The 23390-nt window shown below is 63.7% G+C and overlaps 1 protein-coding gene across 5 annotated transcripts in view; it reads left to right on the forward strand.

Moving 5' to 3' along the window:
- The window catches only part of RBFOX3 (RNA binding fox-1 homolog 3), a 184029-nt gene extending 162322 nt beyond the window's left edge, over positions 1–21707 (forward strand). For 2 of the 5 annotated variants that reach the window (XM_081161190.1, XM_081161189.1), the window contains 11 exons: positions 4631–4885; positions 9595–9732; positions 10456–10509; positions 11246–11338; positions 12836–12896; positions 14646–14699; positions 14894–15026; positions 15467–15647; positions 16324–16382; positions 16986–17064; positions 20303–21701. In XM_081161190.1, the coding sequence (XP_081017316.1) occupies positions 4664–4885; positions 9595–9732; positions 10456–10509; positions 11246–11338; positions 12836–12896; positions 14646–14699; positions 14894–15026; positions 15467–15647; positions 16324–16382; positions 16986–17064; positions 20303–20305 (1077 nt within the window). In that variant the 5' untranslated portion in view covers positions 4631–4663 and the 3' untranslated portion in view covers positions 20306–21701. Of the gene's footprint in view, positions 1–4630; positions 4886–9594; positions 9733–10455; positions 10510–11245; positions 11339–12835; positions 12897–14645; positions 14700–14893; positions 15027–15466; positions 15648–16323; positions 16383–16985; positions 17065–18687; positions 18944–20302 lie in introns of those variants that run through there. The other 3 variants (XM_081161192.1, XM_081161191.1, XM_081161188.1) reach the window with 2 other exon arrangements.
- Positions 21708–23390: the final 1683 nt, after the last annotated feature.

The raw sequence follows: 23390 nt of genomic DNA on the forward strand, positions 1-23390 counted from the left end.
ATCCGCCTCCCCAGAGTTCACAGCAGCCACAAGGGCACCGTAGGAGGGAGGTGGGACGTCTGGAGCCCGAGGCCACTGGGCACAGACCGTGGGATGCACCCAAGGATGAATCCTGGTGCCCATTCTACCCCCCCATTCCCACCTCCTCCTGCCCACCTCATGTCCTGGGCACCATGCTTAATACCCTGTTCCATTTGCTAAATGGAGGCCACGGGCCATTAATGATGCTAATAGTTCTCAATGAAAATGTAGGGGACAGCTTCCGGTGGCAGAGGTTGTCCCGGGGCGCAGAGCCAGCTGCCCTGGACCCTGGGGAACAGTGCCCTGCGGGCTGCTCTCCAGCCTCGTGGTCAGGATGGATAGGTTCTTGTGGCACTCCTGCTCCGGGGTCACCTTGACAGCTGTCCATAGCTCTGTCCTCACAGGCCTTGGAAGGAGCTTTGGCCCCGGTGATGTTCCCTCCACCCCACCGAGTGGGAACCTGGTGTCCTGTGTACACCTGCTTGGAAACGCACAGTGACATCTCAGCGAGCCTCGGGGGAAGATGGAGGGGCCGAGCGAGATGGACACCACAGGGTGTGGGCATCCTGGAAGGCTTCCCAGAGGAGGTGTTTTGAGCACTCCCAGTGTGGAGGATACCAGTGGAGGAGGGAAGAGGCCCACTCACAGCAGAGAATCCCTGCACAGGGCCTGCCCATGAGCACAGCCTGGGCCATGTTCTGCACTGTGGTGCCCCAGACACAGGAGGTGCTCAGCAAACAGCTCCTGATGGGGGAGTGGGGAGGTGACGCCCAGCCGAGCCGCGTGGGAGCCGCCGGGAGACTGGTGGTTTGAGGCTGGGCCCGGGCCCCCCTCCCTCGGGCTCCCCAGCTTACATCTCTGTCTCCGAAGCGTCCTCAGGCTTCTTCCTGACCCCTTCCCTTGGCAGCCCCCAGCCAGCTCAGCTTCACCACCTGCCCTGCAGAGACCCCGCCTGGGCCTGCGACTGTGGACCTGGTGGTGGCATTTCCTTCCCCTTGGTTGACAGCGGAGGAGGGCCGGCTCCCCAGCACCCCCGGCCCCCTGCTTCCCCAGTCCCATCAGGCAGGTGGCTCCTTGCTGATTTCCTCGGGCAGGTCGGAGAGTGGCAGGGAGGTGAGGCTGAGGGAGACAGGATTTATGGGGCCACGTTATTTATGTGTGTGCAGTGAGCTTGGAGGGAGTTAGGGCTTAATCGTGTGAAATCCGTTCCCTTGCCTGGGGCTTTTCAGCCGAGATCCGAGCCCCGCCGATGCAGGAAGGGGCTGAAGGGGGGTGGGCTCTGCAATGCTCCGTCCTGGGGTGTCTATCCTTCTGCTGGTTGTTGGAGCGGGAGGGCCCCTGGGGTCCATCGGGGACCCGAGGTTTTGACCATTGTTTACGCCTCGAACCCCTTTAGCATCTGGTGAAGCACATGGACCCCTTCCCCCAAAATGGTATTAAATGCATAAAATAAACTACACAGGATTACAGAGAAAGCCGTTTTTATTGAAATACATTTATCAGAAGAGAGAGCCTGTGAAATGTCCGTGGCTTCTTTACTGACGCGTGAAACAGCCAGGCCCAGGCTGGGTCTGCTCGCCAGCCGGGGTTGGGGGTTGGGGTGAGCGTGTGTGGCCCGGGCACAGTCAGAAGGACCTGAGGTCTCCGTTGGTGACAGGGTCTTGGGTGGGATCCCACCCTGGGGTCACAGGTAGGAAGCTGTCAGGAGACTGGTCCCAGCCCTGGCCAGTGTGACTCAGTGGTTAGAGCATCGCCCTGTGGACCAAAGGGTTTCGGGTTCAATTCCTGGTCAAGGGCATGTGCCTGGGTTGCAGGTTTGATTGCAGGTCCTGGTTGCGGGAGGCAACCAGTCTGCGTGTCTCTCTCTCATCGATGTTTCTCTCTCTCCCTCCTCCCTTCCCTCCGCTCTCTGAAAAAAATCAATGGAAAAAATATCCTCAGGTGAGGATTGCAAACATAAGAGACCGGTCCCATGTTGGGGTCTCAGTGGGGACCCGGGTGCCGCCCCGTGTGCTCTGGGCTCCGTGCTCGGGGCAGGCTCGTTGCTGGGGTGACCCGGCTCCTCACCCACCCACGCAGCCCGTCACCCACCAGCAGCCCGGTACCCCACGCGGTGTGGCAGAGGCTTGAGGCCCAGCTGGGAAAATGAGCAGCTGCGGCCCAGGGGGAAAGGCGAAAAAAGTGGGGGACACTCAAGATTCGGGGGGAGCTGGTGCCTGGTCACGCCTGCCCCTCGTCACCGACAGGAAGAGCAGGACACAGCACTCGGTGGAGGATCGTACACTTGGGCGACTCCGGGTCCTGTCCCCCGCGGGGCTCTGCCTGGGGGTCCCCTGGAGCCCCTCTAGGTCTCAGGTGGGCGTGGGAGCGGACAGGCAGCCCCCCGCTGCCCTCCGGTCTGTCTGGGCAGCCCAGGCGCCAGACCCCGCGTGGAGGAGGAGAGGGACCTGGGGCCAGAGGCTGCCGGACACATGACCTCGCGGTCCCCGGGTGAAGTAATACGGGGTTCACACGCCACCCGACAGCCCTAATTAATAAAAGATATCGAACTGCCTGCCAGGAGCAGGATGGATCGGATGGGACGGGAGGGGCGCGCGCTCGGGGGGTTCTCCAGCCCCCTCCCGGCCAGCGAGCGGCTGGCTCCCCTCGGACCTGGTCCCGCCCCTGGGGCACCCTCCGCAGCCTGCAGAGCATTCCCGGGAGGGAGGGCGCCCAGGAAGTGGAGTGGGCTTAAGAGGATGGGAGTCGGGGGGGGGGGGGGGGGTCAAGGGTCCAGGCAGCACATTCGAGAACCCTGGCTCTGCGGGGAGGCGGTGCAGCGGGTTCGTGGGCTGGCGGCTCTGGCTCCAGGAGGGTTTTCCTGCTGGGGAGACGGCTGAGCTGGGAGCACGTGCTGGGGAGAGGGCTGGGCCCGGTCTGCAGTGGAGGCGGCTGGTCATGGACCGGAGCGCGGCTGTCCATCCCCGGGGCGGGAGGGGACACGAGGCAGGCGGCCGGTGCGCCGGACATGCCCTCCTGTTGCCCACAGAGGGCAGTCAGCGGGGTGTGCTCAGGTGTCTGACTATCACGTCACAGACGTCCCCAGCTGTCCCATCTCGCGGTTCCTCGTGCGCACCCCAGTCCCCTCGGACGCCAGCACCCAGTACCCGAGTGAGCCCCCCTTGCGTTGTGTACAGGCTCCCTGGCAGGCTGGGCTCCAGGCTCCACCAGTGAGAGTGACTGGCAGCTGTCACTCAGCCCGAGGGGGACCCCAGGAAGAGGGGACTGGGAAAAGTTGGGGTGGGGTGAGAAGGAGGCAGATGGGAGCGGAGCCTCGGAGGCGGCAGGAGGAGGGGCGCCGGGAGACCTCAGCTAGTGAAGGTTCTAATCAAATATTTATCAGTTAATTGATCTCATGAGCCGCCTCTCCCTCCCCCCTCGCCATCCCACCCACAGTTTCCTCCCCGCTCTCCTGCCCCCTTCCTCCTTGCCACCCCAGGTGCTCCTCCACCCCGACCAGCTCCCCCTGCCAGGGGCCTCTCGCCCTTCTCTCTAAACTGGGAGCTGGGGGGCATCGCCAACACATTTGCTAACAGCGGGTCACGGGCTTTGCATGGGGAGTGCATGTGTGTGCGTGCACACCTGGGCTGCCCTCTGGTTCCCTCTGGTTGTCAGGAGCTCGAGCGCTGTCCCAGTTTCCGCAGAGAGAGGGAAGGACACAAGGACAGGACTTCTGCTTACCGGCTCAGAGGTCACCCTAGGAGTCAGGGGTGTCCAGCACTGAGATAGTGGAGGCTGGCATTGGGGGTTTGGCGAGCAGGGTGGGGCTGGGCCCTGGGCACAGAGCTGGCCTCAGGCCTTCATCTACAAGGGAGGCAGGCAGGCTGCCGGTTGGGGGAGGGGGGGCCTGGCCCAAAGGCAGAGCATCCGCAGGGTCTCTGACTCACTATCGCCCTGGGGTGGCCAGGCCTCTCTGGGGACCTCAAGCTGTAACAGCTGATTCGACTTCTGGGGCATTGTCTGAATATACTCCCACGGGACTGTAGACCCCACAGAGGTGGGCTACCCACCCCGATCCCCAGCCTCCCCGTGAACGGGTGTCAGGTGAGTAAGTCACAACTGAATAAAGGCTAGAAGAGAGCAAGTCCCGGTGTGATGGGGGAGCTTGGGAGCGCACATGGGGTCCTCCCGAGGCGCAGGGAGGAAAGCAGTCGTGACTGTCTGACTATCCATGCCTGTGCGAGGGTCCTTTCTGCAGCCGGGCTGCTCAAGTGAGAGCTGGCACCTGTCCTTACAGGTGAGGGTCACTCTGTCGCCTTAGGACACCCTCAGAAGGCCAGAGAGTGCCTCACCTGCTCAGAGGGGCTGCTGCGAGCCTGCCCTCGGCGAGCATCTCTGGTGAGGGATGGGGAGTGGGAAGAGCCAGAACACCACCCACCACCCCCTCCCTCCTCTGAGGCTGAAGGACTTCCACCAGGGCTGCTTTTATGCCCCACATTGGTGGTTCCCGCAGCACCCCGACTGCGGAGCAGGGGAGGTCGGGGGGATGCTGAGAGTCCACACTGACAGCTCCCAGGGGATCGTGTCTGGGTTTCCTGGAGCCTAACCAGCCTTCTCTCTCCCTCCGCAGGGCAGTCAGGACGCCACGGCTCCGCCTGAAGCAATGGCTCAGCCCTACCCCCCCGCCCAGTATCCCCCTCCGCCACAGAACGGGATCCCAGCCGAGTACGCCCCGCCCCCGCCACACCCCACGCAGGACTACTCGGGCCAGACGCCAGTGCCCCCAGAGCACGGCCTGACCCTGTACACACCAGCACAGACCCACCCCGAGCAGCCGGGCACCGAGGCCAGCTCACAGCCCATTGCTGGCGCCCAGACCGTGCCGGTAAGGGGCCCCTGTGGCCCGGAGCCTCAGGGAGCAGGGCTCACCCAGGGGGGTGGCTCAGGAGGGCAGCGAGGCGAGCCCCTGGGTGGAGGGGCAGGTGCCGTGATAGGGGTCCCAGCCTTGCAGTTCTTCATCATCTCACAGCAGGCATCTTCCTAGTGGCACCTGCTCAGCCAGCCACAGCGGGGTGCAGGGTGACCCGCCCACAGCAGGCCCACCCCCTCCAGCTGCCCCCGCTTCCTGAGCCAGACTTCAGCCAAACTCTCACCCCCTCTGGGAGGTGGAGCGTGTCCCCGGCCACCAGTGACCCACTCCTGGGCAGCAAGGGAAATGGCGGAGGCGGCGGCCTGGGGGCCTGGTGGCCTGGTGTAGGGGGCGAGCGGGGGCCCGGTGGGAGCGAGGCTGGGGCCTCCGAGCTGGCTCGGTTGCAGGCGGGCCTATCATTTCTAATCACTTGTAATCTACCTGCTTGGCTGCCCTCCAATCAGATAGCTTCAATTATGTGGTTGTAATGCAGCTCCGAGGAGAAAGGGCTGAGCCTGGCACTTTCCTGCTGGGAAGGAGTGTGGGAAGGAGTGGCTGAGACCCAGCGGCCAGGCGCAGAACCCAGCCTGCCTGCCCCAATCTGTGCGCCCCAGTGCTGCTCCCGGTGCCCACCCCACCTCTGCGCTGGGCCTCCGGGGTCATCCAGCGTCCCTGCTGGCTCTGCCCCAGTGCTGGCTGCCTGGGCTGGGCAAGGGGCCAGCAGCTCCGAGCTGCCCAGGAGCAGCGCAGCCCTGTCAGCTCCCAGTGGGTGCACCCTCCACCAGGCTCTCAGCCCTCCCCCCGAATCCAGCCGGACTCCCACGGTGCTGCGTGGGTACAAATATTGCCCTCCCTCCCCGTGGGGCAGCATCAGCCAAGCTCTCTGGAGAGACAGCCCACCCAGCTAGGGGCCCGACCCTGGTCTGGGCCGGCCAGGGCCCTTCCTTCCTGCTCCGAGTGCTGCCCAGCCCGAGTCTTCTCGAAGCCATCAGACTCCTCCCCGCCCTGCCGTGCTGGGTGCGGTGTCTCCCCCAGACACCCCCAGGGTTTCTGCAGATGGAAAGAGCCAGGCTCATGGCCTCAGACCTGGGAGCCAACTGTGCTTTCCGCTGCTTCTGATGCGCAAACCCATGACCTGCGCGCCCTGAAAAGGTGGGTGGAGCCAGGGGGCTTGCTGCGAACGCCATGAATGTGCCACTAGCTGCTGGTCCCTTTCTGATGGACTGCGGTGGTCAGGGGGCCTCTGGTCAGGCTCATGACCTCACAGATGGTGAGCCTGGATTCGCCCGGATATGCCCAGGAAGTGGCACTGTTAGGAGACCAGATGATCAAAGTGGGGCCAACAGCTGATGCCTGTGTGGCAGAAAGAGCCAAGGCCTCCTGGACACCAGGCCCAGGCGCAGCCTGACCGCGACGTGGCAAGTCTGCCTTCGCTCAGCAGATATCTGTTGGCACCTGCTGTGCGCCAGGCACTGGACAGCACTGAATACACAGGAGTGGTGACCGGCCCTGCCCCATGATGGCCATTGCGTCTGTCCAGCCAAAGGCATAAAATTGAGGGTGTCAATCGTGGCCTCTGTGGTTGTGAGAGTCTGTGGGCTCTGAGGAGACCCCAGAGTCCCTGAAAGAAGTCCCCACAGAGAGCGGTGAGAGGCTCCCAGGGACAGCGCCCATCCTAGGTGGCAGCAGCCTGACCTCCCTTCCTTCAGCTCAGGTCTCCAGGTCCTGTTCAGGGTCAGTGTCTGCAGGTGTCCTGTCTGGGGACCGGGAGGATAGGCCGTGCTTCCCCAGCCCCTGGGCGGAATGAGCAATGCAGGTGGAAATCACTGGCTAGCAGGCGACCCAGAGCTGTCGGCGAGGCCTTGGCCCCCGCCTTGGGCGTGAGCACTCTGGCCCTGAGCATTCCAGTGGAGCCTTCCACCTCGGGCGGAGCCGGAGAGGGTGACCCACACCCGTCCTGCTCTGAGAGTCCAGGAGCCGCCGCCTCCTCCAGAGAAGCTACTGGCGCTGCCACCTGGAGGCTGAGCACCTGCGCGCTGGTCAGCTGTCCTGTCATCCTCAGTGCTGCTCCACCAGCTCACCCAGCCTCCGTGGGCCTACCCCAGGCAGCCCGTGTTCGGATTGGGGATGCCAGGGCGCAGGCCGTGCGAGCCCCTGGCTTTTGTCCAGACTGGCCTCTCCTGTGTGTGATCCCCTTGTCACCTACATTCTTCTGGCAAAAGGCAACGTGGGGCACACAGCGTGCGGCGGCCCCTAAGACCTGGAAGGTGGTGGTGTTCAAACAGAGCCCATGGTGGACACCCAGCTCTGCCTGAGGAGGGGTTGCCCAGTGCCCCCAGGTTAGAACAAGACATCACGAATGGACGGCTGGAGGCCACAGGCAGAACACGCTTCCTCCAAGGCCACCCCGCTGCCCACAGGGTGAGCCGTGTCGGGCAAGTGGCCGGTGGCCATCACGCAAGTTCCCAGGAGGCTTTGAGGGGGTGGGGTGAGGGGAGACGGGGCTGCAGAGAAAGGAATTGGCAAGACTGCATCTTGTCTCACGCCAGCAAACCTTGGCTCCATCCCAGCACTGGGGTCCTCGTCTGCTACCTGAGAGCCCCTGGGCCCACGGCCCCTGCCCAGGGCCCTCTTGGCCTCTCCCTTTGCTGGGCTTGGGGTGGCCTGGGCAGAGGGGGCTTCAGGCTCCTCAGAGGGTAGGAAGGGCATCCACGCCTGGCCGAGCAGGCCAGCTCCTGGCCTTGGAGGGGGGAATGGCTAAGGGGACACAGCGATGGGGAGGCTGCAGAAGCAAAGCCAGCGAGACTGGCTGTGGGAAGGAAGGGGTGTCGTGGTGGTGTTTCCTGTTTCCGTGCATTTAGGCACTGAAGCAAAGAGTGCTTTTAAAACGGGGAGCCCCTGGCGAAGGAGCACAGGCTGCCTGGGCAGCCATGATAAATGGCGGGAAGGTCTCGCCTCCCCTCGGGCAGCCAGTGCCATTACACTCTGGGGTTGCTCAGCACATCTTACAACTTTACAGCCATTGAGCCCATTTATCTGCCTGTGTGTGCAGCTGCTCGGGGCCAGGGCTCCTTCGTTCCTGGTGTCCTGGCCCCACGTGAGCCTCAGCCCCCCCCCCCCCCGGCCCCTCACCCCCGTGTCTCTCACCTCACCCTCGGCTGCTCACCCTCGGCCTTTGGAGGGATCTGGATCTTGTTGACACTCAGTGGGCTCAGTCTCCTGGGGTCCTCCGCCCACTCCCCATGTACAGCTCCCCCGTCTCTGGGTGACAGCCAGGCCTACGAGCCAAGTTAACCACTGCCCTCTGCTGGCTGGAAGTCAGCGCTGCATGTCCCTCTCCCTGCTGCATGGGACACCACGGCCACCCATCTGTGCCAATTCTGCCACAGGTTCAGGGGACCTACTCTCCTCCCTCACTCTCTCCAGGCAGAGCGGAAAGGACCAGGTAGCTTTGCTGGAGCCATGGCCCCCCATGCTTTCAGCTGGGGTCCTGTCCTGGGAGCCGACTCTAATTCAAGGATGTGTCCAAGCAGTGTCCTGGGGAGGTGACCCAGAGAAAACCTTGGGAGGGGAGTCAGGAACCAACAGGGAAGGAAGGAGGAAATAGAAGTTTTGTTTTTGTCTCATACCCATGGTGTTGAGCTCAACCCCACTGAGGGTCTGGGGGCAGAGGAGCCCTGTGGCAGGGAGCCTGGCATCTGTCCACTCACCCTGTCTGCCACCACTAACTAAGGCAGCTGCTGGACACTTACGCTCCAACTCACCTCTCCAGTGGGTTAGGCCAGAAGAGTGGTCACCGGCTGGCAGTGGGTGGCTCTGGTGTCCCTGTAAGTGGCATACAGAGGGCCTCGGGCTCTGGTGGACAGTCACAGTGAGCTGGCCAGACACCTGGGTCAGCAACCAGTCATCACCCAGCCAGCATTGATGGAACACCTGCCCCAGGCCTTTGGCATCGAAGAGTCCTCAGGGACTGGCACAGGCTAAAGGCCAGCCTGGCGGTGAGCTGGTGGCCCGTCCCTGGAGAAGGGGCTCCACCCCAGAGGAGCCTTGCTCATGGCCTCTTCCGAGCCCGGTCTTCATGGGGGGCTGGTGGGAGTGGGGTCCCTACTTAGCGGCAGCCCTGTTTCTTGAGACCCAAGATTTCTTTTGAGAGTGTTTGGGTTTAAAATGAGGACCAGCTATAAAGGACGGGACTTGGTCACCCTGTGTGTGGCCCCCAAAGTGCTGAGCAGCAGAGTGGGGCTAGAGTGAGAGGCAGCCCTGGGTGGCCGTGGGGTGAAGCAGCACCGCTATAGATGTGTGTGCCAGGTGGCGGGTTTGAAAGATGTCCACTTTGTCATCAGGCCTTGAAGGCCAGAATGGTCCCCCATTGGGGAAAGGGGGAAACTCGGGACCTCAAGAACCAGACAGTCCCTGGAGCTGGGGGACCGTGGTCAGACCTGGGCCAGGCAGCAGAGAGCAGGGACTCACGGGGCCTCGCGCCGGCGTCTGGGGCACGGCTGGGCAGAGGCCCAGAGGCGGCAGCGCTGGCGCTGAGGTGCTGCTGGGCCGTGCCCTGTGAGCATTCTCAGCCCAGACTCCCCGGCGGGTCCCGGCCCTGGGAGGGGAGTCCGAGAGGTGCGGAAACCTGGTCTTTAGACACCCCCCCCATGGGATGGGAGCTGAGAGCAGCCCTCTCTCCACAGCAGACAGATGAAGCGGCACAGACGGACAGCCAGCCGCTCCACCCCTCCGACCCCACAGAGAAGCAGCAACCCAAGCGGCTCCACGTCTCCAACATCCCCTTCCGGTTCAGGGACCCCGACCTGCGGCAAATGTTCGGGGTGAGTCTTGGCCCCCGGCATGCGGCCCAGGTGCCACGGTGGCTCCCCTGGGTTTCCTGCCCCTGCCGCCTCCTGCCTGCTGGTCCAGCCAGCTCTCCCTTGAGCCTGTGGGGTGGAGGGAGGAATGGACGGGGCAGCCCACCACCTCCACCGCCTGTCCTCAGGCTTCACAGGGTCCCCTGGAGGCCGAGGTCAGTGCCCGTGAGGTTATTAATCCGCTGCCGACCCTGGCAAGGGCTCCAGGACCCCTGTCTCCTCAGAGAGCTCCTGGGGAGGGGCAGCCGGCCTCCTGCCCCACCAGCAGCCTCTCCAGCCCCTGCCCCTGCTGTGTAGGTTTGTGCTGTAGGGTTCCGGCCAGTTGTGGGGTTGTCATGGGAGCTGCAGGGAGCCCTCTAGTCCTGTGGTTACTTCATTCTGTTACTTGACTGAGCACCCAGCAGGTGCTGACACCTATAGGGCGCTGGGCTGCCCGGTGGGTGAGTGGGCAGCAGCCAGGCATTCGGCCCAAAGCAGTGGAGCCCTTTGGCTCCCGGCTGCCCCAGCCACGGAGGACACCTGGGCCTGGCCCGTGTTCACGCCTCCCTGCCCTCCGTCACCCCAGACGCCCTCCTGCCTGCCCTGTGCCACCCAGTGATGAGAGCGTCCGAGGAGCAGGCTGCCAGGCCAACAGTCTTAACCCACCATCTATCTCCTGTCTCCCCCACCCCCTCTCTGTCTCTGCAGCAATTCGGAAAAATTTTAGACGTGGAGATCATTTTTAACGAGCGGGGCTCCAAGGTGGGTGCCGCCCAGAGGCCGCCACCATTACAGCGCCGGCTGTAGGTCCCGCCAGGCTAACCTGTGAAATGTGCGTTTCCTTCCTGGAGAGCTTCGCGCCCGAGGACCCCTGAGCTACACGGGTGCTTGTACTCCCCTCCTCCCCCCCCACCCCCCCCCACTGTCTGTGTCGTTGTCATTGCTGCTGCTGCTGACGCTTCCTTCTCTCTGAGCTGCCGGGACCTCTCTGCACCGGGCCTGGGCCGCTCGGGCCGGGGCCTCCTGGGTCAGCCCGGAGGCGTGGGGGAGGGGCTGCGGGGCTGGCGGCTGGGAGGTGCCCGCAAAGATGAGCCCTGCTTCCCACTCTAGGAAAAGAAGACACTGCCACCCCCCCAACCAGGCTTCTAGGGCAAAGGTGGGTGGGGCTGCCTCCCTCAAGTCCTGAAACCCAGCCTCCCGTCCCCCAGGTGGCGTTAGGGCAACAGTCCTGGACCCTGGCAGGGTCAATGTCCCTGGTAGCCTTGACTATCCCCTTGGAGTTCAGGCCGGGCTGAGGCCAAGCCAAAGGCCGGACCCCTCCTGGGCACCTTGCCAAGGGCACCGGGAAGACCTCTGGGCTGCCTGAGCCTCTCCTTCAACTCAGCTGACTCAACCCCCCTTTCTCTCCCCCCCATTGCCCTGCCCCCCCCATGCCTCCTTTTTTTTCTTTCTCTCATCCTGTGTCTTTCTCTCCGTGTCTGTCCTTCTCTGCTCACAGGGCTTTGGGTTTGTAACTTTTGAAACTAGCTCAGATGCTGACCGAGCCCGGGAGAAGCTGAATGGGACGATCGTAGAGGGACGGAAAATTGAGGTGCTCAGATAAGTGCTGCGGCGGGGACACCCATCACCCCGGGTCCCCCACCCAGCTCCCTACCACCCTGCAGAGCACCAGGCCAAGGCCCCCAGAACAGGAAGCTGGGCAGGGGCAGGGCAGAGCCAGCCCGTCACCTGCCACCCCTCTGGGTCTAGACTTCAGGCCTGCCCAAGGACCCCCCACGCCTGCCTCTCCTCTCCTTCCTGAGAGAGAACCCCCAACTGGGGGGATCAGCCAGATTCTGGGAGGACCCTGGAAATTGTGTGTTTGAGGCTTGGGAGCTCCAAGGACTGTGGCCAGCCCAATCTGTACTCCAGTTAGGAGGGGGCCATAGGTCCCCCCTGATTCCTTTCACAGGGAGCAGCAGCTGCCCCCTGACTCCCCCATGCTGCCTGCCTGAGGTTTCCCCCCTGCCCTCACCCCAAAGGGCCAGCAGCAAGTGACCGGGGCCTAGAATGGCACCCAGCCCAGAGGAGCAGCAAGAAGGAGGCCAGGCCCCCCAACACCCCTGCCTTCTCCCTGTCCCTTCCCCAGAGGGCTGCATATCCCTTGCCAGAGGTGGCTCTGGGTGCCTGGGAGCTGGGCTCCCCCATGGCAGGGCAGCCAGGGGTAGTGGAGGGGGGCCAGCGGCTGGCATGAAGCCCACAGGAGGGGCAGTGGAGAGGTCTGAGGGGAGGGTACCCAAAGGGCAGAGTAATGGAGGCACTGACCTTGGCCAGGCTCTGGCCCAGCACTTGGTGGCACCTGAGGCTGTGGCCCAAGGCCCCAGGGGCTTACCCTGGCCCCTTCCTTGGGTTCAGCCACCTGCCCTGTTCTCTGCTCTCTTCCAAAGAGGCCTTCTTTCTTCCCTCCTTCCTACCACCCCATCGGGCCCCCGGGGCAGTGGCCAGGGGCCTAGAGGTCTGGAGAGTAGGACTCACCCCCATGGCACCCGCCTGCCTCTCCCTCATTGGCCTGGTCTCCTGTGGGCACATCAGAAAGATCTGGCCTGGGGGGAATGGGGCAGAAGGGTAGCCCTTTCGGTGCCTACAGCTAGGAGGTCTCTGCCTACAGCCACCCGGAGTGGAGACTGTCTTGGGGCAGGTCAGTTAGTTGGCCTGAGAGCACTTGGATGAGCGGCCACCAGCCAGCCTCTCCAGCGACCTTGGGTTGCCAGAGCCGGGTGGAGTTTGGTTTGTAGAACAGCCGTGTGAGGGTCGAGAGCCAGTGAGTGTGAACGCAGTGCCTGAGCCCAGGGCCGGGGCCAGGCCAGGCACCGGCCAGTGCTGGGAGCAGCGGCGGCCAAGGCTCCCGGAGGCAGGCGGCACAGACAAGAGAGGGGGGCAGGCCAGAGTGGAGGCCAGGCTGTCCCACGCCTCTGCCTAGGTGCCCCAGAACCTCCCTCCCCACCTCAGCCGCCTCCTCTGAGGGGCCATGGAGAAGTGCAGGGCAGGACTGGGGCAGCCCAGGCCCCTGAGGCTCACTCTCCCCTCCCCCTCTCCCCCCTCTGGGCAGGTCAACAACGCCACGGCCCGAGTCATGACCAACAAGAAGACTTCGAACCCCTACACCAATGGTAAGGGGCCCGGGACCCCTGGGAGGCTGTAGGGTCCACCACCGGCCAGGACGGAGGCCCTGGAGGAGCCCAGGCTGCCGGAGGCTGGCCTCCCTGGACGCTGGGTGCCCCAGTGTCCCAGCTCTCCTGTCAGAGGGGGACAGGTTGGCCAGCAGAAGGAGAGCGGGGCTGCCCACCCCCACGTGCATAGTTGGCGAGACTCCTGGGCTTTCCCATGCGTACGTGACACCCGGAGGCCACGAGGACGGGCCAGGCATGGTGGCCCGGTGGCCACTTCCTGGAGCATTTCTCATCTCCAAGTGCTGAGAAAGGGCCTGGGCCAGAGGCTCAGGATTTAGTGAGGGCGGGGCAGTCCCCCAGGCCTTGGAAATACTGGGAGGTCCCGCCGCCAGAGTGAGTCCTGCTGGCCCAGCCGAGCTGTCACACTGTGCACCTGACCATCAGCACAAGTGGCCGGTCCTCTTCAAGGACGAAGCAGCGTATGCTGAGTGCTGGTTGCAAAGAGACGTTGAGAGAAGTTCACTGTGGAAAACAAACTCACTGAGTTGGAACAGGTGTTACTGTTTATGGAAAACAAGAGACTGCCCAGGTGGGTCCCCAGCTGCCTCTGATCTGGGGTCCCTGACAGCGCCCTGCGCCAGAATCAGCAGGTGGAGGCACCCAGGAGTCCAGAATCAGCAGGTGGAGGTGCCCGGCCATCTGAGAGTGGACCCAGAAGAGCCCCCGGGGTAGAAGCTGGGGAGGCGGGCTCAGGTATTTCCTCTGGGACTCTGCTCCGTCGTGAATTACCACCCAGAAGACTCTGTTCTTGGGCCTGGAGGTCCTCCCAGGAGACCGAACATTTCCTCCCTCCTCACCTGAGATTCCTGACCCCAGCAGCAGCATTCAGACACAAACACCTGTGCGGTGGTGCGATGGGGACCAGTGACGACAGCCCCCAGGCTCGTGGAGAGTGTGGAGAATGGGCCCTGGAGGAACAAGGCCACCTGCCCACAGTGGGACACACTATCTGCCCGGGGCCAGAGCCCACTCAAAGCCGGCTGGTTTCCACCCCCGGAGGATCAGACTGTGAGGTCCCTGGCGGGAGAGGAAGGCTGGCCCTGGAGCAGCCACCTACAGAGAGGGAGAGGCCGGTGCAGATTACAGCTGGGGCCAGGGCCCGGCCAGGAACCTGGGTCTGGCTCTGCCACGCACCAGCTCTGGACGAGAGGCTGCTGTGCCTCTCGGCCTCCACTTATTCATCTGTAAAGTGGGAGGGCGGACACCAACCTCAGTGGGCAGGTTCCAAACAAGTGGTACATGTAAAGTGCTCAGGAAGGCAGCCCAGTGCCCCCAGGAGACAACACTCCCAGGACTGGGCTCTGTCTTGCAACCAGAACCCCTCATCCCAGCGGGGGGAGGGGGGGGGCACACATTTACCTAACATGCCCCACATTCCCTTCCTAAAGCTCCTGCGGAGATCTCAGACCCCAGGGTGCTGGGGTGGTGCCCTCCCGGCATGCTGGGGAGGGCCACAATTTAGAAAGAATCGAGAAAACACCCAGCCAGTGCGTGGGAAGTGATCCAGCCCCTGGGATTAGGAAGCAGAGAGCTCAGCCAGTGAGGCTGCAGCTTTGGAAGAGGGGCCCAGGGTCTGTGTCCCCCTCCTCCAGGCCCTCGGAGTGTCACGGGGAGGGCGGTCCCCAGGTGTAGTGTGTGGTGGGGAGAGGAGGGGGAAGATGGTGATGGGATCCTTTGCTTCTGATCTAGGCTGGAAGCTCAACCCCGTTGTAGGCGCAGTCTACGGGCCCGAATTCTATGCAGGTAAAAGGCTGGAGGGGTGGAGCGGGGATGGTGGGAGGTGGCCGGGCTGGTGTGCCCAGGCAGGTGTTGCGGTCAAGCGGGTGGGGGTGGGGCCAAGGTGGGTGTGACCAGATGGGCAAGGCCAGTGTGGCTGCCCTCACCCTGCCTCTGCCTTCCCACTCCCACTGTCCCCTCTCCTGTCCCCTCTCCTGCAGTGACGGGATTCCCCTACCCCACCACGGGCACAGCCGTTGCCTACAGGGGTGCGCACCTACGGGGCCGGGGCCGGGCCGTGTATAACACGTTTCGGGCTGCGCCCCCCCCGCCCCCCATCCCAGCTTACGGAGCGTGAGTACCTGGGGAGCACGGGTGGGGAGGCATGGAGAAGGCCCAGGGGGTGTGGGAGGCCTGGGGCAGCCAGAGGGCTTAGGCAGCCTTTCCAGGGCTGCGGGAGGCTTGTGGGAACCCCCAGATCTGGCACTGCAGTCACATCTTGCTCTGCAGTACCCCAACCCCACCCTGCCACAGGGGACCAAAGGCCACTGGCATTTAGGGGACATTTAAGCCCCTGCCAGATGCTTAAATGGGATCCCCGTTGGGCCTGGAGTTCAGCGGGGGCCTCCTGTCAGCCCATGCCGGACCATTTCCCTGGGGCTGTGCCTTCCTCCACCTCAGTGGGGGGACAGCTGCCTGGGGGGGGGGTAGCAAGATGGGCCGCTGGGCCCCTGGGTTTGTGGGAGAAAGGAGCTGACCAGCAAGGGTGTTACTCTATTGTTATACCAAAACAGGGCACTGGAGCAAACGCTTGTTAAAATGCCAGTCCCATGGGCAGGGCTGGCACCCTGCCCCCTCCCTCCTCAGCAGACTCCGGAGCCGGCCTACCCCGCCTCTCCAGCCTTCCCACCACTCTCTTGTCCGTTTGCTTCCAGGGTCGTGTATCAGGATGGCTTTTATGGCGCCGAGATTTACGTAAGTGCAGCCCCGGGGAGGGAGGGTGGCACCTAGGCCTTGGTCCGCTTCCAGGAGCAGTCAGTGTCCTTCCTACCCCCGCCCCACTCACTACCCCCGACCACTCCTGTGGGCCAGGGCATTGCACCTCTGGGACCTCACACAGCCAAATCTGGGGGACCCATGCACACGCTGAGAGTAGTAAGGGGTCACCTAACAGCCCAGTGAGCCACAGGCATGTCTTCCCTTTTTTTTTTAATGTTTTTTAATTATTGATTTCAGAGAGGGAGAGAGAGAGAGAAACATCCATGATGAGAGAGTCCTCGATCGGCTGCCTCCTGCACGCCCCCAACTGGGGATTGAGCCCACAACTGGGGCATGTGCCCTGACCGGGAGTCGAACCGTGACCTCCTGGATCCTAGGTCAACGCTCAACCGCTGAGCCACGCCACCTGGGCCATGCATCCCCGTTTTGCAAGGCGTTGTGTGATGGGTGTGGCTGAGTGGAGGAGTGAATGAACAAATGAAGGGAACAGACACCCCACCTACCCTCGAACCCTGCTGCTGGGCGGTGTGCAGTCCTCAGACCTCCTTTAGACCGCGCTGGGCACCCCCAGACCTCCCCAGCTGACCCGCCAAGGTTGAGAGGCTGTGCCCGCCCCACTAAGCCCCGTGCGTCTCTCCCTCCCCTCCTGCAGGGAGGCTATGCAGCCTACAGATACGCTCAGCCGGCCGCGGCAGCCGCCTACAGCGACAGGTACCACCGGGGACAGCCGCCACCTGGGGCAGGGAGCCGAGTGGGGAGATGACCACCAGCTGCTGCCAGCAGGGCTGGGCTCAGACACACGGGAGGCCTGACCCAAGGCTCGGGGCCTGAGGATGGCTCCGCCTAGTGGGCGCAGGGTCTGGACAGGGGGGAGCAGGTTTGAATGGGCTTGGAGACCCCAGAACAGCAAGCAAGCCCCCCCAGTTCTGTAATCACTTCCTGCGTGCACAGTGGGGGGAGGCTGTGGCCCCCAGTTCTCAGGGAGCAGAGAGCTCCCCGCCAAGCTCTGGAGGCCCCAAGTGAGAAGTAACCCGGAGGCTTCCCTTTGGCCCTGAGCGCCTCTGCTGTTCTTAGAGCTCCCAGGTCGGAGACTCTCTGGCCCTGGGAAGGAAGGGTGCGGACTGTGCCCATCGCCTTCTCTCGGGTGCGATAGGACTGGGGCGTGCGTGACACTGGAGAGCGGTGGCTTCTACCCAGTGGCTGGCACTGGTGTGTTCTGAAGTCGGGAAGTGTCTGGGAGGAGGCGGGAGACCTGTTGCCACCTCTCACCTGCCCCCCCCCGCCCCACACCCCCTCCCTGTGCTGTCTCCCCAGTTACGGCCGAGTCTACGCGGCTGCCGACCCCTACCACCACACCATCGGCCCCGCGGCGACCTACAGCATCGGAACCATGGTAAGGAGGCGGGCGGCCCGGCCCTGGGCGCCGGCGCGACGAGGCGGGCATGGCACTGGGCCGGGGTGCGCGGGCGGGCCCGTAAGAAACCAACCCAGACCTCAGACCAGCGCCCCGGGCCTGGAGGCTGGGAGGATCGAGGCCTGGATTTGAGCTGCGGGGAGGGGACTGCCCCTTTGTGCTCTCGTGGGGTCAGGAGGAGACAGGTCTGCCCGGACAGTCAGCTGCCCAGTGAGGGTATCTGGTCCCCTGAAGTGTCCGGGTGTGGAGCTAAAGCCCAGCCCGGCCACCCCGTCCCGCCAGGAAAACCCGCCAAACCTTCCCAGCAGAGGCTCCAGAGGCAGGCAGGGCCCCCTCCCCTCCCCTCGTGTGGGTGTGTCTGTGCCATGGTTCCCCCTCCCCGTGTCCTGTCACCCCCTGCTGTACCTTTGCTCCCACTGAGGTGGGGACCAGGGCTGCCCCATTTCTCACCTACACCTCTGGCTGCCGGCTGGAGCCCCTCTCCTGGGGAAATGGGGCTGCTCTCCCCACCTCTGGCAGCTTCCAGGGGGAGAGAGGGGGGCACCCTCCTGACAGGCCAGTGTGTGTGTGTGCGTCCATGTGTCCAGCTGTCAGCACATACAGCCCAGCTCACTCTGTCCCCCAAAATCCGCTTCCAGTGGACCCCTCCTTCCTGTGCCCAGCCCTGCCCCACCCGGGGTCTGTAGCTAGCTTGGCGCCCAGCATCAAAGATGAAAACGTTTGGGGGTAAGAGGGAGGAGACTCAGAGCCAGCGTGGATGTTTTTTCATCTCCTTTGGTTTTGATTCCTCCCTCCCGATTTTTGTTTCGTGTTTTTTTTAATTTTTAACAAGCCTCACGCCCACGCAGCCACAGGGGGAGGCCTCTCGGGGGCCCACCCCCCGCAGGATGGAGGCCCTGGTGCAGCGGATCGTGGGCCCCTCCACGCAGCTGCTAGCGAAGGGCCCTCTCGTGGACTCACAGAGGATTCCCTCTTTTCTTTTTTCTTTAAGATTTTCTATTTTTTCACCCCAACTTCTCTGGCGCTTGCCGTTCTCTTGCCTTTTCTGCTAGAACCGGTGGGTGGGGTGGGAGGTTCCTGTGGAGGCCGCCCTGACCCGGGGCCGGAGACAACAAGAATGTCAGAGAGCTGTCCACTCCGAGGGACCAGGAGCAGGGCCCCTGTGACCCTGAAGGCTGCTGGAGCTGGGCAAACAGGCACAGCCCCTCCTGTGGGAGCCAAGGCCAGGGGAGCCCTGACAGGAGGTCCCTTCCCCCTCCCCGTGCCTGGAGGGGCTCCGTCCTGCCCCACAGCGGTCCTGGGGCGCTGAGGAGGCCGGGCTCTCACTCAGATGAAGGAGAAGCGTACGGTGAAGGGCCCAGTGGGCCAAGAGCGTCCCCAGGAGACATCTAGTCCGTTGTTATCCAGGACTCCAAAGGCCACAGACCCCGACCCCCCCCCCGCTGCCACGACAGCCCCCCCCATCCTCCCCAAGGCAAACCACGAGTGGGGCAAACAGCGGGAGTTAGCGGTTTCTCTTGTTTTTCCTTACTTTCTTCCTTTTTGCTTTCCCCCCACCCAGAGGTGGTACTGATTGGCTGTTTTCCATCTTTGATGTTGCAGGCTAGCCTCTGCCGAGGAGGGTACAGCCGCTTCACCCCCTACTAGCAAGAGGCCCAGCCCCTAACAGCATTCACAGGCTGTCTAGTACCCACCAGCCCCAGCAGTCCAAAGCCAGGCACAGCCACAGGAGGACAGTGCGCCCCGGTCAGCGACACCGCTGACCCCTGCGACGCTAGAGTCCATAGGTCTCACCTCCAGCAGCCGGGCGGGCTCCCCCCACGAGGGCGTGTGTGTCTCTGACCCTGGTTACCCCGTATGTCTGAAACCTTGGTTCCTATTTTGACTTTGTTGATGTTGTGTGTCCCCCCAAACCCCAGCCATTTCAGGTACGGTATGTGCTTAGGGGGAGGGGCTAGGCTGGGCAGAGGACCCCTCCCCAAGCGCTAGCCATAGAGCCACACCCACAAGGGTGACCCATTCCGTCCCGTCCCCGGGGTCCACAGAGCCACGGAAGATGCCTCGCCCAGGAAGCCACCGAGCCAGCCCCGGCCACAGCCCTTGTTCCTCCCCTGGGGTGCTGGGGGCAGTCCGTGGGTTTGAGGCCTGGACAATGTTCCCCAATGTTCCCCGGACCCAACTGGTCCAGGAGTGGCGACTCCACCTGCCTCTCCCACCCAGCTGACACTAACATGGCTGATTACATTTTATTGACTTTTCCTGCTAGTCCTGCAGGAGCCACACCAGCCTCAGAGGTTTCCTAGCCTCTGATGTAAGAAACCAAAGTGAAGGAAGGAATCTTCCCGCTAGGAGGCCTGGCGGCCAGACAGCTGCTTCCCCTCCCCTGCAGGCCCCCCTCCCACCGTCCTCCCTGAGATGGGGTCTTGGCCAGCCTGGCCCTGGTGTTGGTACTGGAGCCGCAGGACCTTTTTCCTTTCCCCAAGCTTAGGAAGGCCTTTTAACCAGGGTCTGTTTCAGAGGGGGAGGGCCTGAGCAGGAGAGCAGGTGGGAGCGGGCGACGCCCACTTCAGGCCAGGCTGGGGCACAGTGCTCGGTGTTGGCCGTTCGTCCAGAGGCGCTCGGAGCTCAGTGCTGCGGCCCCGTTGCTCCCACCCTTCCCAGGGCATGTAGCTCTGGGACGAGGTGCTGGCTGGGGCTGCAGCCGAGGAGCCTCTGGAGGAATCTGCCCAGACAGGCCAGGTCCTTGCCACAGGCACCTTACAGGAAAAAATGGCACGGGCCAAGGAAGCCCTGGGGTGGCAGCAAAGGTGCCAGAGCTGGGCTCGCGTGGCTGCCGGCCAGCTGGAGGGGTGGGCCCCCGCCAGACAGGGTGTAGGTTCCTTGCTGGTGGGGTAGGCAGGTCAGGCCCAGGTGCCAGCCCCGCACCCCCCACGGTCTGGAGCACCTCCTTCCCAGCTGCCTCGCTCCACCCCGCCCACATGGCCCTCCTGCCAGTGCCAGAGCCAGCCAGGCCTCGGGCCCCTGGGAGCAGATGTCCCCTCCAACTCCAGCTCACGCGAGATTATGGGCCCCCAAAGCTGGGCGGGGGACAGGTGTGGGTGGCCGGGGGGCCCAGGGCGCGTGCCTGGCGCCCGCCTGCGGGTCTCGGGCCCTGTCCTCCCAACGCACCAGCAGTCGCTTCCGCGAAAGTGCAAGACCCTCTCTGTTTCTGTTGTAGTGAAACCTTCCACCGTCTCCTTCTCGGACCGCGAAGGGCAAAAACAAAAAAACAAACAAAAAAATCACAAAACAAAAAACAAAACAAAAAAAGATGTTAAGATCCAAGCAACAAAACCAACCAAACCAAGATGCATCCGCCACGTCCAGGTCTCGCGTGCCGGGGCACCGCAGCAAGGAGCACGTCCGCCCGGCCCAGGCTCGGGCCCAGGCCCAGGAGAGCCGGCCGCGCCCCTCCCGACCGGGCCAGGGGGCGAGCGAGAGGGGAAAGGGCCTCGGCTTCCTACACAGTCTTCCTTTCCTGGCCCCCAATCCAGAGGCGGTGTGGGGCCCGAGGGGGGGAGCCTCAGGCCTCGCAGGGAAGAGCCAGCCCGCAGGACTTGACCTTTGTCGCCAACTGTGCCAGTGGAGGGGACGCTGTGCCGGGGTGGGCACAGGGAGGGGGGCAGCTTTTCATTCCCGGGCTCTGGCTTCGGCCCCTGCCCAGTCACCCTGTGTCGCGCTCTCTGGGACCCAGCTCACCCTCACTCCATGCCAACAACGCCCATGTCCTGCAAACCCAGGGAAGGCGTTGGCAGGCCGCCAAGGCTGTCCAACCAGCAGCCCTGGGGTCCAACCCCAACACCAAGGGCTGATGTGGTTCCAGAACTAGGGGGGGCACCCAGGCATCCCTCCCTCCTCGGGAAGGGGCTCCCGGACTTCCCAGCCAGGACTGACTCCTGTACCTAAGAACGTGGGACGGTGGGGGCCTCCAGGCCAATGACTTGCTCGGACTGGCCGTGCCCGGTTCCCTTTCTGGAGGAGGCCCTGAGCCTGGCCTGTGGGAGGGATAGCTGACCTCATGGTGCCTGCTTGGACAAGCCCTCCCCGCCACTCTCCTGCAGAGAGCCCAGTGCCGCAAGGGAGCCAAGGGACGGGCCGGCGCCTGGCTGCACAGCAAGCTTGGGAGTCACGGTGCTATGGGTCTAGAGGCCAGACCAGAGCAGGGGGAGGAGGGCCGCAGGGGGAGGGGGCAGCAGACGGCAGTAACAGGGAAAAGCCCCTGGCCAGGCAGATAGCTGGAGTCGGGGCAACAGCAAAAAAACCACAACCAACCAACCCAGGCTCCCAACAGGGCTCCACTACTGTCTCGTGAAACTTCAGAAGTAAGGCCGACACCTCACTTTGTATCTGCATCCGCTCCTGGAGCGAGTCTCCTTTTCTAGTCCCGTGTACATAGCCCTGCCCAGCGCGCCCCTGTACAGAGCCCCGCGGAGCTGGCCCCTTTTCTCGCAGCCGCTGAGCCCGCCCCAGCCCAGGACTGCAGCTAGGCCCTGGCTTCCTTTCTTACCATTCTGTATGCTTCCCAGGTGTGACCATTCAAATTCGCAGTATTATTAAGATTATTAATAAAGATTTCTTTCTTCAAATCAGGACAACTCTCTGATTGGGCAGCTCCCGGGCACAAGGGTGGAGGGCCCTGGAGGGCAGGCAGCTTGTCCCAGGAGACAGCCTGCCCGCGCTGACCCCTGGTGGCCCGCGGGGAGTTTGGGCAAGGTTCTAGCGCCCGGACCTCTGCTCCAGACCGTCCTCTCCCACCCCTCACCCCAGGCCCAGCTGGGTGTCCCGGGGAGTGGGCTGCTCTGGGCGCTGTCAGGGGCACTGTCAGGAGCGCTGGGGCCTGAGGGCTCTAAGGTCCGCCCACAGCGCACGCCGCTGGTGTGCGGGTGGAGCTGCGGGCAGGGGGGCCCTTCCGGGGTAGCCCTCTAGAGGCTCCAGCCCGTGTGAGCCCCGTCCCTGGAGGGCTGGGCGTGGAGACGCGCATGACCACCCTCCCACCGCCCCGGAAGAGGAGGGGGAACCAGGAGGGGGAGCGGCAGACACCAGACCAAGAGCTCCGCGCCTTGGGCTTGGGGGCTGGGACAGGGCCAGACTGCAGAGCCCGCGGCGCCCACCGAACCCGCGCCCCATCTCCCGGACTCAAGTTCTTCATCTTCACGAGGTCGGGTAATTTATTTCGGAGCAGTTACACCCACGGGGCGGGGGCGGGCTTAAGTGCCGACGTATTAATTATCCTGGGCTCCAGCCCTGACTGGCGGTGGGACGGGACCGCGCTCCTGGGGAGCAGGGCTGTGCGCCTCTGTGGCGCGGTGCTCGGCTGAGCCCCTGCTTCTAATTGCTTGCTCACCAGACTGTGTGAAAATAATTGCCACTATAAATTTTCCCTCCTCTGCATAAAATATCCGGGGGAGCCCGCACTTTAAAAAGAATGGGCTCCGTGAGATAGGTTCCAGCTGCGTGGCCCGCTTCAGGTGCCCGGCCCGCCCAGCCCGCAGGCTCCCAGGTCGGGACGAAGGCCAGGAGCCCCCGGTCAAGGACGGGAGGCCAGAGCACTCAGGGGAATTGTCAAACCCGAGAAAAGCCGAGCCCGCTCAGGTGTCTTTCTGTCCCGCAGGAGCCCTCCCCGCCCCCGAGCTGGCTGGGCCACGCGTGTGGGGCCTGAGAAGTGAACGTGCCCAATTGGGAAAGACAGGGAAGGATTCCTGTGTTGTGCTGTGGAAGGGGTGTGGGCACCGGGAGGCAGGGCAGGTGGAGATGGAGCCCGGTCGCCCTGAGCACCCCCTCTGGCTGTCCCGCAGGCTCTGACTTTGCCTGCACAACCCTGCGCCCCTGCACCCCTCCGGGTGCCCTTGGACCGAGGGGAGAGGCAGGGGTTGCACTGCCACCTGGTGGCCTCTCCCCTCACTACAGCACAGTCAGGTCTGCGGACTGGGAGCCTGGACACAGGCAGCTAGGAGGTGACCACTGTCCTGGTCCTTAGCACCACTCCCATCGTGTAGCAGGGGTCGAGGACAATAGGGATGCACTGCCAGGAGGCCTGGGGTAAGAGACCCCAAGAACAAGGGACTTAAGGCCTTTGTCCCCTCTCGGGCACTGGAGAGGATTACCTGAGGCCCAGGAGTGGGGCCAGCAGGGGAGCTGTGTGGCTGGAGAAGCCACCTCCAGGCTCACCCCCTCTCCTCCCCGAGCAGAGCCACTGCCACCCTCAGCACTCAGGGGAGGAGGAAGGTGCTGGGAGACAGCAGCAGAGAGGCTGCCACCCCATACCC

This window comes from Miniopterus schreibersii, assembly GCF_964146895.1.
Source record: "Miniopterus schreibersii genome assembly, chromosome: 16".
Lineage (NCBI taxonomy): Eukaryota > Metazoa > Chordata > Mammalia > Chiroptera > Miniopteridae > Miniopterus > Miniopterus schreibersii.